This window comes from Zingiber officinale, chromosome 8B (assembly GCF_018446385.1).
Source record: "Zingiber officinale cultivar Zhangliang chromosome 8B, Zo_v1.1, whole genome shotgun sequence".
In the NCBI taxonomy this organism is placed as follows: domain Eukaryota; kingdom Viridiplantae; phylum Streptophyta; class Magnoliopsida; order Zingiberales; family Zingiberaceae; genus Zingiber; species Zingiber officinale.
The window spans coordinates 13720507-13737305 of NC_056001.1; the positions used below are offsets into that span (position 1 = coordinate 13720507).

The 16799-nt window shown below is 38.4% G+C and overlaps 2 protein-coding genes across 4 annotated transcripts; both read right to left on the reverse strand.

The window, feature by feature from the left end:
* Nucleotides 1-8686: 8686 nt before the first annotated feature.
* LOC122015900 (casein kinase 1-like protein 10) lies at nt 8687-12481 on the reverse strand. Of its 3 annotated transcripts, XM_042572989.1 has the most exons (14): nt 12153-12481; nt 11972-12049; nt 11809-11849; nt 11552-11621; nt 11321-11469; nt 11140-11232; nt 10410-10480; nt 9987-10048; nt 9828-9891; nt 9651-9735; nt 9429-9555; nt 9264-9334; nt 9107-9178; nt 8687-9036 (listed from the first exon to the last, which is right to left on the reverse strand). In XM_042572989.1, exons 2-14 carry the CDS (start codon nt 12045-12047, stop codon nt 8779-8781), a joined length of 1239 nt encoding a protein of 412 aa, XP_042428923.1. In that variant the 5' UTR covers nt 12048-12049; nt 12153-12481; the 3' UTR covers nt 8687-8778. The 3 variants fall into 3 exon arrangements, with proteins under 3 accessions (XP_042428923.1, XP_042428924.1, XP_042428922.1); XM_042572990.1 differs by having other exon boundaries at nt 8687-9033; nt 11972-12481; XM_042572988.1 differs by having other exon boundaries at nt 11972-12481.
* A 2264-nt stretch (nt 12482-14745) lies between these two features.
* On the reverse strand, nt 14746-15247 carry LOC122015995. Its single transcript, XM_042573120.1, has one exon. The coding sequence runs from the start codon at nt 15172-15174 to the stop codon at nt 14839-14841; it is 336 nt and encodes a 111-aa protein (XP_042429054.1). The 5' UTR covers nt 15175-15247; the 3' UTR covers nt 14746-14838.
* Between the last annotated feature and the right edge of the window lie 1552 nt (nt 15248-16799).

A 16799-nucleotide genomic window follows, 5' to 3' on the forward strand; every position in this document is an offset into this window, starting at 1 on the left:
TTTGTTGACATATGTAGTTCTGTCAACATTATTTTCAAGCAGGCGTTCGAGTAGCTACAGATAGACTTGAGCGACCTCCAGCCTATGGTGACTCCTTTATATGGATTCATGAGTAACAAAGTTTAACTTCTCAGCTAAATAAAATTGGTCATATCCTTAGGGGAGGAGCTCCTAATGAGGATGCGCCGATCGAATTTCATTGTGGTCGACGCACCCTTGACTTATAATGTCATTTTAGGCCGCCCGACCCTAGATGAGTTTCGGACAGTAGTCTCCACCTTCTACCAAAAAATAAAATTCCTCGTGGATGATCAAATTAGGGAAGTTCTAGGAGATCAACTAATGGTGCGCAAGTGTTATGTTGATATAATAAAGACTGAGGCTCACTTCACACAAAAGATATAGCGGATGGAAGTCAAAGCCATCTAGGTGACCAGGAGGCTTCGCCCGCCCTGGTCTATGAAGAAAAGGAAGAAATCTAGATTCGGTCAGGTTAACCAAGGGTTGTCACTTAAGTGGCGGCCGACCTACCCAAAGAACTTGAAAAGGAGTTGGTTGCGTGTCTTACACGCAACAACGACGTCTTTGCATGGTCGCTTACAAAAGTAATTGAAGTGTCACCAACAGTCATGAAGCATGCGCTTTATGTATATCCAGACACTCGACCAGTTAAGCAAAGAAAACGAGATTTTAGAGCCGAGCAGAACAAGATCATCAAAGATGAGGTGGACAAATTGCTGGCTACATTCGTGAAGTTCAATTTCTGAGTTGGCAGGCCAATGTGGTCTTGGTGTCAAAGCCAAGAAATAAATGGCGGGGCTGCATCGATTTCAGGCATCTTAACAAAGCCTGTTCAAAAGATTATTATCCGCTCCCTCACATTGATCAAGTGATGGATTCTATTTCTAGGTGCAAGTTTATCTGTATGTTGGACGCATACTAAGGATATCACCAAGTTTCGCTCGCCAAGGATAACCAGGAGAAGGTCAGTTTCATAATTGTCGAGGGTACTTATTGTTATAATGTTATGTAGTTCAGACTGAAGAATGCATGGGATACCTACCAACGACTCATGAACAAAGTCTTTCAGAAGCAGATCAGGCAGAATATGGAGGTGTATGTGGATGACATTCTCATCAAGTCTCTCCGAGCGGTTGATCTATGTGCAGATGTGGAAGAAACTTGCAAAACTCTAAGGCAGTATGGATTGAAGCTCAATCCCAATAAGTGCATGTTTGGAGACAAGAGTGAGAAATTCCTGGGCTATATTGTGACCGAGCAGGGGATAGAGGCCAACCTGAGCAAGGTATAGGCGCTTTAAGGCATGGCTCCTCCATGCAATCTGAAGGGGACACAAAGAATGACTGGTCAAATCACCAATCTATCTCGCTTCATCTCCCGGTAAGCTGATCAAAGTCTATATTTTTTTAAGATACTCCGTCGGGTGACTAAGTTCCAATGAGATGCCGACTGCGATAAAACTTTTAAGGAGCCGAAGAATTATCTATCCGCCCTGCCTATACTTGCAAAGCCCATAGCAGGCAAGACACTGTGGGTGTATTTGTTAGCTAATGATCATACGGTCAAGTCAGTATTAGTAAGACAAGAGGGGAAGGAGCAATAGCCTGTATATTTTTTTTTAAGTCATTTAATGAAAGAGTTGAGTGTCGTTATACCACACTCAAGAAGTTAGACTATGAATTGATTTTAGTTGTTCGAAAGTTACATCCTTATTTCCTTGCTATGAAAGATATGCAGAAAGAAAAAGGTGACTCAAACAATCACGAAAGTCAAGACTGGAGTCACTTGCTATGGTTGTAACCAGAAGGGGCACTACAAGACGGATTGTCCAAATCAGAAGCAACGAAGAAAGAAGGTGTTAAAGGTAACTTAGTCTGAGTCATCAGATGAATCCGAGATCAACGAAGGACTGGGGAGCTTCCTCGCTTTACCAGTTCAAGCATACGTTGCTGAAACCGAGTCTGATTCAGAATCCGAGAGCGAATGAGAAACCGAGTCTGAGTGAAGTCACGGATCCGTATCCGCTTCCGAAGGACCTAACCCCACTGTAAGTTCTCTACTCGTCGAGACTCAATTAGACGATTTACAAAACTTAGTTCCTTATTTGTTAAAGAAATTGACTAAATCCAACGTCCGGGTCAAGTCACTCCAAAAGGAGGTAACAACCCTTAAGGAAGCGACTGACTTGATTTCTTTGACTGAGCCAGTTCAAATTGGAAGTTCAACTCAAGTACAACAACTTGAGGAAGAAAATTCTAATTTGAAAACTCAAGTTAGAGAACTCAAGGAAACGTTGGAACGGTTCACCCTGGGTTCCAAGAATCTTGATCTGATTCTTGGAAAATAGCGAGTCATGTACAATAAATCCGAACTTGGATTTAAAACTAAAAGAAAATACAAATTATATTTATCCCTAGTTAATAGAAATAGAAAAGTAGTCCAAGCATGGGTCCTCAAGTTAAACCTGACTAATCAAGTCGGACTTGGACACTATCGGGTCCCCAAGGATCAAGTCCATTACCTTGATAGACCATATCGAGACTATAATTCAGGGGGAGCCAATAGAAAAACTATCTTGATAAATAGATAAAATTGCTTGATGATTGTTTATTTTTTTTATATATGCATGTTTAGACTAGGATAGTTATAGGACCTAGGCATGATTTACACTTGACTAGTTAAACCTAGGAGTTAAAATAAGGGAATTAAATATTCAATTTCTTTCAAAGGCTTTGACTAGAAGTGGTGGATGATCTCATACCCAAGAAGGCCTAGTGCCTCGCCAAAGCTTGGAAGTCGATTTTCGAAATAAATATTTAATTAACTTATTTTAAAATATGAGTCTAACTCAAATGTAAATCAACCCTTAGATGGAATTTAAATCAAAGTTAATCATCTCACAAAACTATTAAGGTTTCCTTATTGATAGCCTAGAATGAGTGAGATGGATCTAGGATTAAAATAATTATAATTAATTTCAAAATCATACTTCATTAACTTTTAAAATTATAATTAATTTCAAAAATCATACTTAATTAATTTTCAAAATTATAATTAATTTCATAAATCATAACTAATTTCATAAATCATAATTAATTTCATAATTAATTTTAAAATAATAATTAATTTTCAAATTATATTTAAAATCTTAATGATAATTAATTTTTAAAAAACATATTTCCGAAATCATAATAAAATTAATATCATTATTTACAAAAATTATAATTCTCAAATCATAATCAAATTTTAAAATTATTAATTCTTAGATATTCAAAATATTAATTATATCTAATTCATTTAATAGGGAAGATTATTAATTTTTAATATATTTTTAAAGCTTCAAAATATTAAATGTTTACTCATATTTTAAAATATGAAAATCAAAATTATATTATAAATCATAATATTTTAATTATAATTAATTCCGTCTCACACTCACTCATAAGCTGAACATACTTGATAACCTAGAATGAGTGAGATGGAAAATTAGGAAAACATAAAATAACCATTATTTTTTATGCGTGGACTCTAGGATTTTCAAAATTTCTAAGGCATTAATCAAGGGGGAGTGAAGGGAGTCAAGTCTTTAAGTTAAAGTTTTTTGTTAATATTTCATCAAGTACAAATATTTTTGTATCTAGAAAAATAAGTTTTTTTAAGTTTCAATGTACTCTTAAAAATCTTTTAAAGCTAAGTACTTGACACACTTAAGTTTGTAAGTTTTGGCTAAGTTATCTTTGAAAAATCAAGTTAAAATACTTTTGAAAATGTTATGTTATTCAAGCCAAAGTTTTTTTAAGTACTTAACTATGCTTTTATGAAAAACCCCGCTAAGCTAAGTACTTAACTAAGTTTTCTCAAAAACAATTATTTTTCCAAAAATTTAGCCAAATGCTACCCTTCAGGGGAAGCTTAGATTTAAATAAAACATTCTTCTATTTTTTCTCTCTACTTACTTTTTTTGATTTATGTCAAAGGGGGAGATAAAAGCCAAAGTTAAGGGGGAATATAAGAATTTTTTTTTTTTTGAGCATAAGGAAGTTTGTTTTTACTTCATTACATTTATTCTTATGCTTAAAAAACCTTATATTGCTGTCATATTTTTATTTAACTTTGAATCGTGTTGCCATAATAAAAAAGGGAGAGATTGTTGGTGCAGGAAGCATCCGACGATCGAATCTATGTTTTGACTATGTCAAAGGGTTCAAAGTTAAGGTGTTTTGTTATCTGATATGTTGAATGAGCTTTGTAGGAAAGTCCTAAGGTTTCTTAGGTAAAAGTCCTAGTTGCGGTTAGGCAAGTGGAAAATTCTAGGGGGTGGTAACCCTAGGTCCTAGGGGGTGGCAACCCTAGGCAGAAAGTCTTGGCGGGTCGGAGCTTCGGGCAAAAATCCTAGGGGGCGGTAACTCTAGGTTGAAATCCTGGTGTCGTGAACCAGGTGGAAGTCTGGGCAGGTCGTGGACCGAACGTCCAGCATGAAGACCGGAAGCATCGGATGCTGAGCAAAAGTCCATTCGGTCTGGAGGACCGAACTGGCAAAAGGTAACTTCTCCTGAGTGGAGTAAGTGAGGACGCGTTTCCCGGAAGTGGGAACAGTAGGCGTCGATTCGACCTAGGGTTTCTGGTAAGAAATCCGAAGTCAGAACCGGACAGTCCAAAGACTGTCAAACTTATTTCTCTAATATATTATCTGTTATGTTCTAACTCTGTATTGTAGGAGACTAACATTTTGTACAGGGGTAGAGCTGATCGGGATCGGTCGACCGAATGTTTGGATCAGTCGACTGAACCCCCAAGTAGCATATCAGATTTCCAGCGAGTGGACTGAACTCGACCAGGGGATCGGTCGATCGAACTTGGTAATCGGTCAGCCGAACCGAAGATAGGACTTGACCAGATCGAAGCGGAGCGAGCGGATCAAACGGATCGGATGAGGAGGAGATCATCTGATCGGTCGACCGATCCGCTTCGGGTCAAACCTGATCCCGAGCGTTGAGGATCTGGATCAGTCCTGCGGAGCCTATAAAAGGAGCCTTGGGAAGCAACTTCGAGATGAACTCGAACAGAACATCTTGTGCACTTGTACGCTGCTCCGAACGCTCAAACAACGCTTCGCTGCTCCGACAACTGACGACTAATTTTCCTCATCTTTTGTGTTGTCGGTATTGTAATTCTTTATTCAGCACTTGTAATTTTAAGTTGTAAAATGTTTACGGATTGATACTGATTGCCCACCAAAAGTGATCAACGATCGCGGGCCTTGGAGTAGGAGTCGCTCAAGGCTCCAAACCAAGTAAAAACTTGGTGACTTTGTTCTTTATGTTTGTCTTTATCTTATTTCCGCTGCGAGTTTTCCGAAACGCGAGTGAAAGCCACGAGCGCTATTCACCTCCCTCTAGCGCTTCTCGATCCAACAAGTAGTGGTCTTGGCGTGGAGAGATGCAAAGAAGGTTAACTCTGAAAAATTGCTTGGTCGAGAAAGAGCCTCCTGTGTTGGACTGGTCCCAAGAATTAGATCGATAGAAGGATGAACAGATAAAGTTCATTTAGAAGATTGCGCCTCCTCCGGATGGGCTCCTCTTGGGCTGAAGATGGGGGCAAAGAGGTTGTTTCCAAGTATGGGGCTCACCTCTTAGGAGATGGGGCGAGGATAAGTTTACGCCCCTTGTGTTTTTTCTTCGAGGAAGCATCTTTCTTTGAAGGAAGATCCTCCAATACTGGGAGCGGATCAGGAGGTAGCTCCCCAGAAGTGGTAACTGCGATGAACTCTGCTACCTAACTTTTGAAAGTCTCCCCGGATGGGGCGGTCGAGGGAAGATCTCGTTTGGCTAATATTTCTTGCTCCTTGGTGTGGAGTTTTTCCCTGGTTAGTTTAATTTCTTCATCGATCATGGCTTTCAAAATAGAATCCACTATGCAAATAAAAAAAATACCTTAGTTAGCAATAACGTAAGGATTAAAATTATCAAAACTTACCAAAAGAGCCGGATAGTTTCTTCCGGATGGGGCTTAAACCGAACAAATATAAAAAGCTTTCGTGTAGCCACTTATGAATTTGAAAACGTTGGTGACTCAACTGGGGAAGGTAAGAAATATAGAGGGGATTCTGCTTAAACTCTTCAGGATCAGGGAGAGATGGAAAGGAAGATTGTCACTCGGTCGACCAAGTTGCTAGATCAAGCATTTCCATAAAGAAGAAGTGAGATTTTCAACCTTTATTCGAGGACGGTATGCCCTCAAAGAAGACCGCCTTTGGTCGAGATTAGAAAAGAAAAGCCCCAGGTTCCAATGTTTTGGGGTAGGAAAATAGGTAGAGATTGCGAGAAATAGGAGAGATGCTGAATAGATGAAATAATATAAACATCCTACACATATACCGAAAGGTATTTGAGACAAACTATTGTAAAAGGATATGAAAGTATTGACTTTCGACAAAAAGGGATGAATAGGAAAGCGAGGGTCGGCTGCTAACTGGTCAAAAAAGAAGATGATGTGGTTCGGAGGGGGATGATGAGGATGATTGCCCGACAAAGGGAGAGTAATATGATAATTCTTGGGAATTGCATATCTAGAGTAGAGAAAATCTTTATCATAATCATCAAAGCTTGAACTGGTAAAGGTGTACTAGGGGCGAAGGATTCTTGAGTTATAAGGAAGGCAAAGAGTAAATGGATCTCTTAAGGTGCAAGCAAAGAAAAGATTGGGCAAGAAGGTTTGCTAGGAAAGAAGTCGAAGAAGATAAAGTGCAAAGTGTTGAGGGGGTTAATTGTTTAGGGTTTTTATAAATACTAGTTTAATCATGATCGTTTGATCAAAACTGCAAGGGCCCGGTGAACCGTTGATCTGCAGGGAAAGTATAACATTGAGTCATACAAAGTAGCGTGCGATGGAAGCCGCTTTGTAAAACAAAAAGGAGAGTCACGTGGCGTCAACCCATAAACGGGCATTTATAATGGAGGTGACAATGACATTATTCCTCTGATCATGAACCTCTCCACATGTCCTTGGTAACCTCGCCTAAAGGAACTGGCTGCGGACAAGCAGTTTTTGAAAAAATCACTAAGTCCTTAAGGTAAAAAGGGAAGAACGAATCACCGAACAGCTCCGCGAAAAGGTCGAGCGAGCAAGCAAGAATAAGTCATGGGTCCAGTTAGTCTGTTATACCTCCTTCGACTAGACTTGAAGGGGAGGCTAGTGATATAAGTTATGATGAGTGGACCCGGAAGATGACGTGGTAGTAGGAGTCAAGATGACGCGGTAGTAGGAGTCAAGATGACGCGGCGGATAAAATCAAGATGATGTGGTAGTCCTACTCGAAAAAGAGTAATATCCCCTCATCTGGCTTGGATTAGTCGCCCAATGTTAAGGTTCTTAGGTTTAACCAGATCAGATATTAATCCGGCTAGGGGGAGACGGTCAGTTCTCAAGATGAGTAAATCAGGGAATTTGGTGTCTCTGGGCTGGCTAGATTTTAAGGCGACCATGAGCGAGGTCGGCTGACCTTAAGGGCCGACCAAAACTATTGACTCACTCCACAACAGACCAACTACTAGGGGGCAGTAGGTAGGTAAACTCATCAGGTTATAAAGTCAGACAAACTTATATGTCCCGGTTGTACAAAAAGTCAGGCAGGACAAATACAACCCAGCGTAATATATTAATCAAGTCTCTCAGAACGAAGCGGACCTTCTCTAGGTAAATTATTATACACTCGATTAGGTAAAGGGGCAACTGGTCATACAACACTTATATTATTATCGCCTGAACGGAATTCCAGCACAACATATATTATTATCAAAGGGATTTTCCAAGAGCATGATGCACTCTACCATTCTCTAGCGAGTGTCTTAATGTTGCACAAAACGTGGTTGAGCAGCTTAATATGATGCATAGCAGTGGGATATACAGAATACAATTGAACAACTCAATAAAAGCGGGATTATATTCAACCAACAATATCATCTTAACAAAGCGACTGACTTAAAGACCAGCCGAGACATTTGCAGCCAACAACATCATCCTAACAAGGCAATCGGCTTAAGGATCAACCGAGTTATATTCAGTCGAAGACAGCATCTCAACAGAGCGGTTGACTTAAGAACCGACTGAATCATATTCAGTAGACAATATCCCAACAACTTATCATAATAATAACTTTGTGTCAAAAAATATTCTTCTGAAAACTTCTCTAGGGACCATCGTGTTTCCCATTAGCAGACCAATAATAATAGCATATTCCTTCGACAACTTCGGCAATAACAAAAGTTGTAAACGACAAAAGGAGTATATATGTGGGTAAGATAAAGATTCCTTGAACAATTATGATGAATTGTTTAACAAACTCTAACATATTTTGTCACCTCATGATCGCGGATGTTATGTAAGGTGGTATATAAAAGGGGAGTTCTCTCTATGACAAAGGTGCAATCACTGATATATATAACTCTACTCTCACGTATACATTCTGATTGTTCTTCATCCATTTGTTCAGATTGGAATTGACTTGAGCGTCGAAAATTTTTTACCAGGGACACCCTTTGATTTTTAGACGCATCCGATCCATTATACCCAATGCCTCATCTCCCTAAATCTCAGACAGACAGGATCAATATACATTAACTTGACATTCAGAACATCATTATCCACAACAAGAGGTAGTATAATAAACGCTAATTTCCCCTCCTGATTATCTGGCACTGGATTCTAATGTTTGAAATAATTAAATTCACAATCCACTAACTTTTGCAATGATTTTGTCTACTTGTGCATCTTGTTTTCAAGAGAGAGAAAATCAAATTTACGGAGAAAGGGCTCGTTGCAAGTTCCTCTCGTTACGGAGGGCCTGAAGGCGCGGGAAGAGCCGGAGGCTATGACAGACTGCTGCTGAACTCTCTGATGACTACTGGATGGTTGGCTGCCGGTGGAAACTACATGGTTCCTGCTGTTTGGCACAGCGACTTTCTTCGAAGCACTCTTGTTGTGCGACGTCGGGCAGATTTTCTCGGAATCAACCTGCTATTTGAATATTATTCGGTCTGATTGAACTGCTTATCGAGATAGAAGTTCTGGCAAGAATGGAACTTACGGTTTGTTTTAACAGTGAGAATGCATTATCGGGAAATTTGTGATTGGTGGCTCTGCCCGTCTTATCATCCGGCTGATGAAACAAAAGATTATTGCACGTCGGCGATGAACAGACATCGCAAAAGTTAAAAACAGCAATCTCGAGAAGCATACAATACCTGTTGTCGAGGATTAACACTAATCTGGGAATGCTTCATATTCCAGTCAAAAATAAAATCAAACTGATATCCTGCATGCGATAGAACGCCAAGAGAGAAATTTGGTAAGCCGGAGAACGCAAAGGGCATTGAAATATTATAGCATAAAAGTAAAATTTTATACACCTTGTCGAACATACAGGTCGCTGAATAGCCTCCTCAAGTATGAATAATTCGGCTTGCCCTCGAATCCAAGGGATCGACAGTGACGGAAATAATGTGCAAACTCTGGTGGACATGACTCGCAAAGTCCCTAGTTATAATTAAATTTAAAGTAAAGAATAATAATGTTGCTCAATCAAGTTCTTAATTAATCAAGCACTACATGGGAAGAAGATTTTCAATTACCTCTATGGGGGTCAATATTTTCTTTTGCTTAATTTTATCATACTTCTGCTTTTTAGTGGCTGCTTGAAGCCCTTGCCAAGGGAGGCTGAAGAAAAAGTAAATTAACCAGAAATGTGTCTTAATTATCTGACTGAAACAAATATGATGAAATGGACATCAAGAAGAAATGAAGCTAACCTTCCTCTCAAAAAGTACATAAGAACATAGCCAAGGGATTCTAAATCATCTCTTCGGCTAGGTTCTGCAGGTACATATTTTAACATAAAAAAACTCAAGAAAAATTGCAAAACTGATAATAGCCTTGACAATATTCAAGGTAAAAAAAAAAAAACTTACCAATTCCTAGATGTATATTAATGCTTGCATATCGTGCTGTTCCAGTTAGGCTCTTATTCTCCCTGTAAGTGGAAACACGTTATAAAACCAAAAGGCAAAAAAAAAATCAGAAATTTTGTGCAGCACAACGGACCTACAGAACTAATATCAGAAAGATATAAAGATATCAAAACACTTGGTGGAAAGGACCAATTTACAGTCATAAACCTACCACAGTTCCTAAATTTTTTTAGAAGTTGAAGTGGCTAGTGTCATCATGAATGATCAAGATTGAATTAATAAACTGAAAGTTGAAAGGTAAATTCAACCAAGACACTGCAAATTAATCCTATTATTACTACTCTATGCAGCAACAATGTCAAAAGGTGTGATCCACTGAAAGCAAGTTTCAAAATTAACATATCAAAATCGAGCTTTTATTACCTATATGGAATGTGCTTTCTGGTTTGGTGATCCCTATATTTCTTTGCAAGACCATAGTCAATAATATAAACCTGAGAGTAAACAAGAAAAGCAATTAAGAAACTTGGAAAGGTGAAAACCCTTGCTGTTAAACAGAATGCCATGCTTAGCAGTTGTGGCAATTCCAGACTAGCATTTCCCTTATGCATACTGAAGAAAGCTATTAAAACTTAAACCATGTCGCGAACAAAGTACTGAATGGCTCACACCAGAGAAAATGCATAGCAATAGCGTTAAAATTTGAGATATCATTGTATTTGACAGGTGTGGGTATGCAAATTTAATCATTTCAATATAATTTCAAATACAAATAATATCAAAACTAAAATTCAAGGTATTACATGAGAATCCTTTAGGATGATGTCGTTAAAGCTCTTGTATTCAGAAAGAAAGGGAATCTGATGGTTATATAGGTCAAGAAAAATACTAGATAGTCAAGTACAACAATTAGAAACTTGGTGAGATGCTTCCTCAAAGTAAACTTCTGAATTGTCGCTAAAGGTAGTTTGTTTCGTAGTTCTTGCTAACAAGAGTAACCTGGAACTAGCTGCTAGCATATAAAGCAATATTGTGATCATTGTATCTTTGTCCAATATATTGAGCTGAGTTAGAACTCCAGATGTTCTCAGTTGCAACTATCTTTAGCAAAAACATTTGTGTAATCAATATGCAGATCAAGTTATAGACGCACCTGAGTTGCTCGACCAAGACCCATAAGAAAGTTGTCAGGCTTTATATCACGATGAAGAAAACCCTTTGAGTGCATATGCTCAACCCGAGTTATCTTTCAAAGCAAAAATGAAAATATTATGGCAATGCTTCAGAAGTCTCTTGTGCCAGAGCTAAAATCTAGGGGGAAATGATCCACGTACCAACTGATCAGCAAGCAATAGTACGGTTTTCAATGAGAATCTCCGGTCACATAAGTTGAATAGATCTTCAAGGCTAGGACCAAGAAGATCAATGGCCATGATGTTATATTCTCCATACACACCAAACCATTTCAGTTTGGGAACTCCACCTTTAATGAATCACAAAACCAAAATCACCATTGTGACCAAGCAAACATAAAAAAAAATACTACTTACGGTTCAACAACTTACTTTCTCCTTGGAGAAGAGCATACACTTTCGCTTCGTACTGGAGCAGAGGATTACTAGACTTCAGTGGTTCCTGGGAACCAATATTATACATGTTAACTAGAAAAGTGAATGCCGGTGAACAAACACACATTCTAACCTCAATCTCTAAAGCACTATATAAACATATGTATATGTATGATGGTATGACAAAAATGGACGAACGGAGCATTCCTTAAACATGTGTAATGTTGGACTTTGGAAATAGTAACAGGACGTACCAGTTTAAGTGCCACCTTTTCTCCATTTTCTATGTTAACACCTGAACCAAATCAAAGAGGATAAAACAGGGAAAATGTAAACAAAGATGGAGTCGAAATCAATATGATTCAAAATACAGAACTTCAAGAATGATCCACAAAGGCGAGCATAAAAATGGCATACCGACATAGAGCTCGCCAAAAGAACCACTTCCAATCTTCTCCCCAAGCTTAAATTTCCCACCGATAATCCGCTCCATGACTTAATCCAATCCAAACACACCCACAAAAATCAATTGAGAACAAATCTCAAGATCTCTCAAATAATCAAACAAAAAACAAACTGCTATTTCCAAGCGCCCTACAACTCTCTTCCGCCTAGAAAATCAGAAGAAGGCCAACGGCGCAACCGATCAAGAAAATCTACCACCGGAAATCCTTGAATTCTATAACCAGACCCCACACGCTTCGTTGGAGGAACCGAAAGTTCACGCAGAAGGCCAATTCAATTGAATGCTTCTGCCCGCCAACAAACTCCGATAGAACAAGAAACGTCGGCGCCAGAAAGAACCCCTAGAAGACGAAATCTATCAAACTCGATCGATCCAAGCCAAGCCGGTTCCCTGGAATAACGATCGCCGACGGCGGCAAAAGGTACGCCAACTTCCAAAATCCCCAGCGATGATAATAATATATATATATACATAACCGCTGGACAAAGTCAACAGCGTTTTTATTATCAGCAATCATGATTTTCCCAATAAAATAGCAAATTTGGTATAACGGATTATTCGGAGCCGTTCTTTCTTTTATTTATTTATTTTTGTTTTAAAAACTAATTTAATTCACAGTTCACTTAATTTTATATTTTCCCCTATAATTTAGAATATTATATTTTTACCTTTACAGCTTCTGCAACAGTTTGCTTTTTAGCCACTGTAATAAAATTAGATTCTGATTTACAAAAACAAATAAGCCGATTTACAAATAGAATGCTGCAATACTACAAAGAGGAGCCACTGTTTTCAGGATTCAGGAAGAGAGCAGCGTGCTGCAGCAGGAGGAACAGAGTAGGCGAGACGGAGTGGTTTGAAGACGTTAGAGCCCAAAGGATACGAAACCTTAGCGGCAGCGCACGGACGCGGATGGCCCCTCGAACTGCGTTGAGTCTTGTGCAAGGCGCAGCTGCAGTTGCGATGATAAGGCCGTCTCTTGATCTCGGAGTCGAAGGCAGAGATGCAACCCTCAAGGAGGCAGAGAAGCCAGGATGCCTCTGCAACTTTGCTTGCCATCTCTTTTAGCTTCTCAGTTTCTGCACAGAGAAATGAGAATGGAATGAATATATATATATCAAGCTGGGAAGTAAAGTTTACGTTTTGTTTGTTGGAATTTCGGAAGAATCAGTTTCATGTCTATTTTGTTTTGACCCTTTTTTTAATTGGTGTTTAAGTTGAAAAAAAACAAGGTTTTATTTCAGAGTTCGATCAAAACAGAGGAGGGCAGCGGCAGAAGCTGCAGGTTTTGAAGTCCATACCAGTTGACACACGCCAACGCATTCTTTTCATTTATATTTTTCTTCCTTTTCTTTTAAAGTGAGCAACACTAAATGGAAGTTTTAATTGATTAAAATTAGAGGCCGGTAGCAAGAGATCGTTAATATCACATATCTATTCTCAGAAATTGATGATATGAACTTTATTTTATCATGTGTATGATGTCTATATATTTGTATGTATTTCCCTTTATATCTGTGGGATCGATACTAGGGGAGATTAATGTAGTGGATCTATATTTTTTTAATTGATTAAAGGAGCCCACGGGCATAACACATACGGTAGACGCATGATATTTCTAGCGTAATGACTAGGAGTTGATTCTCAGGAACTAACGACCTGAGGTTTACTCCACCATACGTCTGACGCCTGTGTACCTACATGTACCTCTCTCTATATCCGTAGGCACTAGAAGAGCGTTAATGTAACGAGTCTATATTTTTTAATTAATTAAAAGAAACTCTTAGGGTGTAACACAGACAATGGACGCATGATATTTCTAACGTAATAACTATGAATCGATTCTTAGAAATTGACGATCTTAAATTTATCCTACCTATAGGGGTTTACCCCACCATACGTTTGACGCCTGTGTACCTGCATATATCTCTTTCTATATTCGTGGACTTGATACTAGAAGAGTGCTAATGTAACGGGTCTTTATTTTTTAATTAATTAAAGAAGCCTTCAGAGCGTAGCACAAATATTTTTGGCGTAATAACTAGGAATCGATTCTTAAAAATTGACGACCTAAAATTTATTCTACCTATAGGATGTTAATGTAGCGCAGGGTCGACCCTGGAGGAGGGCAGCGCTAGGCGATGGCCCTGGGCCCATGATTTGAGAGGGCCCAAATTTAATTTTTTTTTTATATTATGTATTATAAACATGTAATTGGGACCTTGAATAGTTAAGCCCAAATTCATATTTATGACTCTTTTGATATTATCTTCTATTTTTATCTTTTTAGGCATGTAATTGAGATCTTGAGTAGTTGGGGCCAAAATTTATTTTGGACCTTCTTTTTTTCTATCCGAACCTCCTCTTTAAAAAAAACCGGAGCTGATGTAACGGATCTATATTTTTAATTGATTAAAGGATACGATAGAAATAGTCTTTTATCATTTTGCTCATTAAATTCATATTATAAAAATTATCTCGTAGATCAACAAACTTAAAATTTGATTAAAAATTAAACAAAATGACTAAAAAGGTCGTCGTTTATTAATAAAAGTTTCTTTTTATCCAATTTTAAATTACTTTTATTTACAAATAGAAATTGAACAATAAATACAAAAATTCTGAAAAATTTCCCCCCTTCCCTCCCATCTACCTGTCTATCGTCTCCTCTCGTTCTGCCAAGTCAAAAGAGGCTCAAGTTATATATGTGAGAATTCGCAGCATATTAAATCCGAAAAAGGTAAAATGACGCTCATAAATAAACTAAAACAAATTAGATATACATAAAAAAAAAGGACCGGCGACAGAACTTCCAAATTCACCATTGATCTATTGGTTTAACGCATTGATCCGTTAACGACGACGCCGCACGTTGCTTTGCCACGTGCTCCGCAGCAGCCATCGCCTTCCACTTCCCCTTCCCCTTCCCCCCGTCGGCTGAGATCGAACCCGCTGAGGCGACTCGCGTTCGGAAGCTGATGACCTTGAGGCTTCCGCCACGGCGGCAGGTGCCGCCGGAGGAGGAGCGGTGCAGCGCGCAGCCACAGTTGCGGTGGTACGGGCGGCGGCAGATCTCGCCGTCGAAAGTGCCGATGCACCCGTCGAAGACGAGCCGCTGCAGCAGGAGCGAGTGCTCTGCCGCCGCGACGTCCATCGATCTATAGTCGCTTCTCTCGCCCACGATCTACTCTTCTTCCAGTTGGTCATGTTGGCGATCTATTTTGTGAATATATATAATGTGATCGAAGAGGAAGGGAAAGTGTCGAATATGAATTAATTGTTTTATAAATAAATAAATAAATATATATATATATATATATATATATATATATATATATATATATATATATATATATATATATATATATATCAAGAAGCTGTCCGTGACTGCATGTGAGTTGTCAAGTAGTCGACGCGCACTCAACGAGGGAACGTGTCCGCCAGAGCCGTTGAATGTACCGTCTACCGACACCTGCTGCAGAGTAACCACCGCGTCGCCTGCACATGCAAAATAATTAAACAAATACGAAATTTATTTTGGCATCATTAAAAATAAAAAAATAGATATATATTGTCCCTTTTATTTTAGAAAAAAACTTGAGGAAGCTTAAGGTTAAATTCGTTTGTTATCATGTTAAGTCCGCTTATTTCTTGATTATTTTTCTTCTAAAAATATTTTAATTTTTTATTTGGCATCGTAAATAAATTTTTCTAGGTGAAAGTTATTTTATTAACATTCTAGAGAAATAATTTTTGCTATAGAGGAAATAAAAGTCATAATTTTCTATTATTATTATTATTATTATTATTATTATTATTATTATTGATATAGAAAGTAATAGGGAGATGCCAGGTGATGCCATACGGTTAAAAAAGTCAATAGTCTCGTTAAAGTGATAATCAAAGTCAATAGTGAGTGACTTCGACTTCCAACTCCATGACAAGACTACATACTTCATGCCAAGACTCCCGACTTTGAGCTAAGACTCCTGACTCCATGTCGAAACCCTCGACTCCCGACTCCATAATAATAAATCCCAATGTCGATTCAGACACATCCTGGCTAAACTAGAATGACGCCAACCACCGATAATCAAGATGATAAGTTGTCATTGGTTGAAAACGTGAACAATATAGCTATTATTCCCGAAGAAGGCGAGAAAAGGTATAACCATTTATCCTGAAGTAAATTAGTAACAATAATCATTAATTTCGAAAAACATGGATAATGAAGGCAACAATTCGGGGACACGTAGAAAACATGGGAATCGATCACAACCTTATAAAAGGCAGCTTGTTTCGATAAGTACAGGTACTCTCACACATAGACACAAAACCCTAACCTCAACTCATTTTCTTTATCTTTCTCCTCCATATGAGACTTACTTGAGTGTATGAGTGGTTACGCTTAGGAACTCCCTGACCATCATTCTAACTTGTTCTCCTTGATGCTTCCTTTCCAGACTTCACCAGAGTGCTCTACAAATCATGTGGTCAAGTGATCGACAATTCAAATAACCTTGATGCTCATTCACTGACGAGTTATCTATTGACATTCTCAGGATCAATTATCGAGAAACTTGGTCTTGGATCTCCATCTTTTATATTATCGCAATCATCAGCTCCCATCTTTTATTCTATATTATAAGATTTGCCCTTCTCCTTCTACACTAATCATTGAGGGATAAATTTATGTGAAGATATTTTTCATAAATGAGCGTAACAATGGGTCAAAATTCAGCGTGTCGGAGTATGTCTCTTTCCATATCTTACCATCTG

Bases quoted from the DNA above. Each gene is read 5' to 3' on its own strand.
- LOC122015900 (XM_042572989.1), bottom strand. From the start codon at position 12,047: ATGGAGCGGATTATCGGTGGGAAATTTAAGCTTGGGGAGAAGATTGGA. The intron at 11,622-11,808 runs GTACGTCCTGTT...ATTGGTTCCCAG, and splicing joins AAAAGGTGGCACTTAAACTG to GAACCACTGAAGTCTAGTAA. The intron at 11,233-11,320 runs GTACGTGGATCA...TTGCTTTGAAAG, and splicing joins TATTGCTTGCTGATCAGTTG to ATAACTCGGGTTGAGCATAT.
- LOC122015995 (XM_042573120.1), bottom strand. From the start codon at position 15,174: ATGGACGTCGCGGCGGCAGAGCACTCGCTCCTGCTGCAGCGGCTCGTC.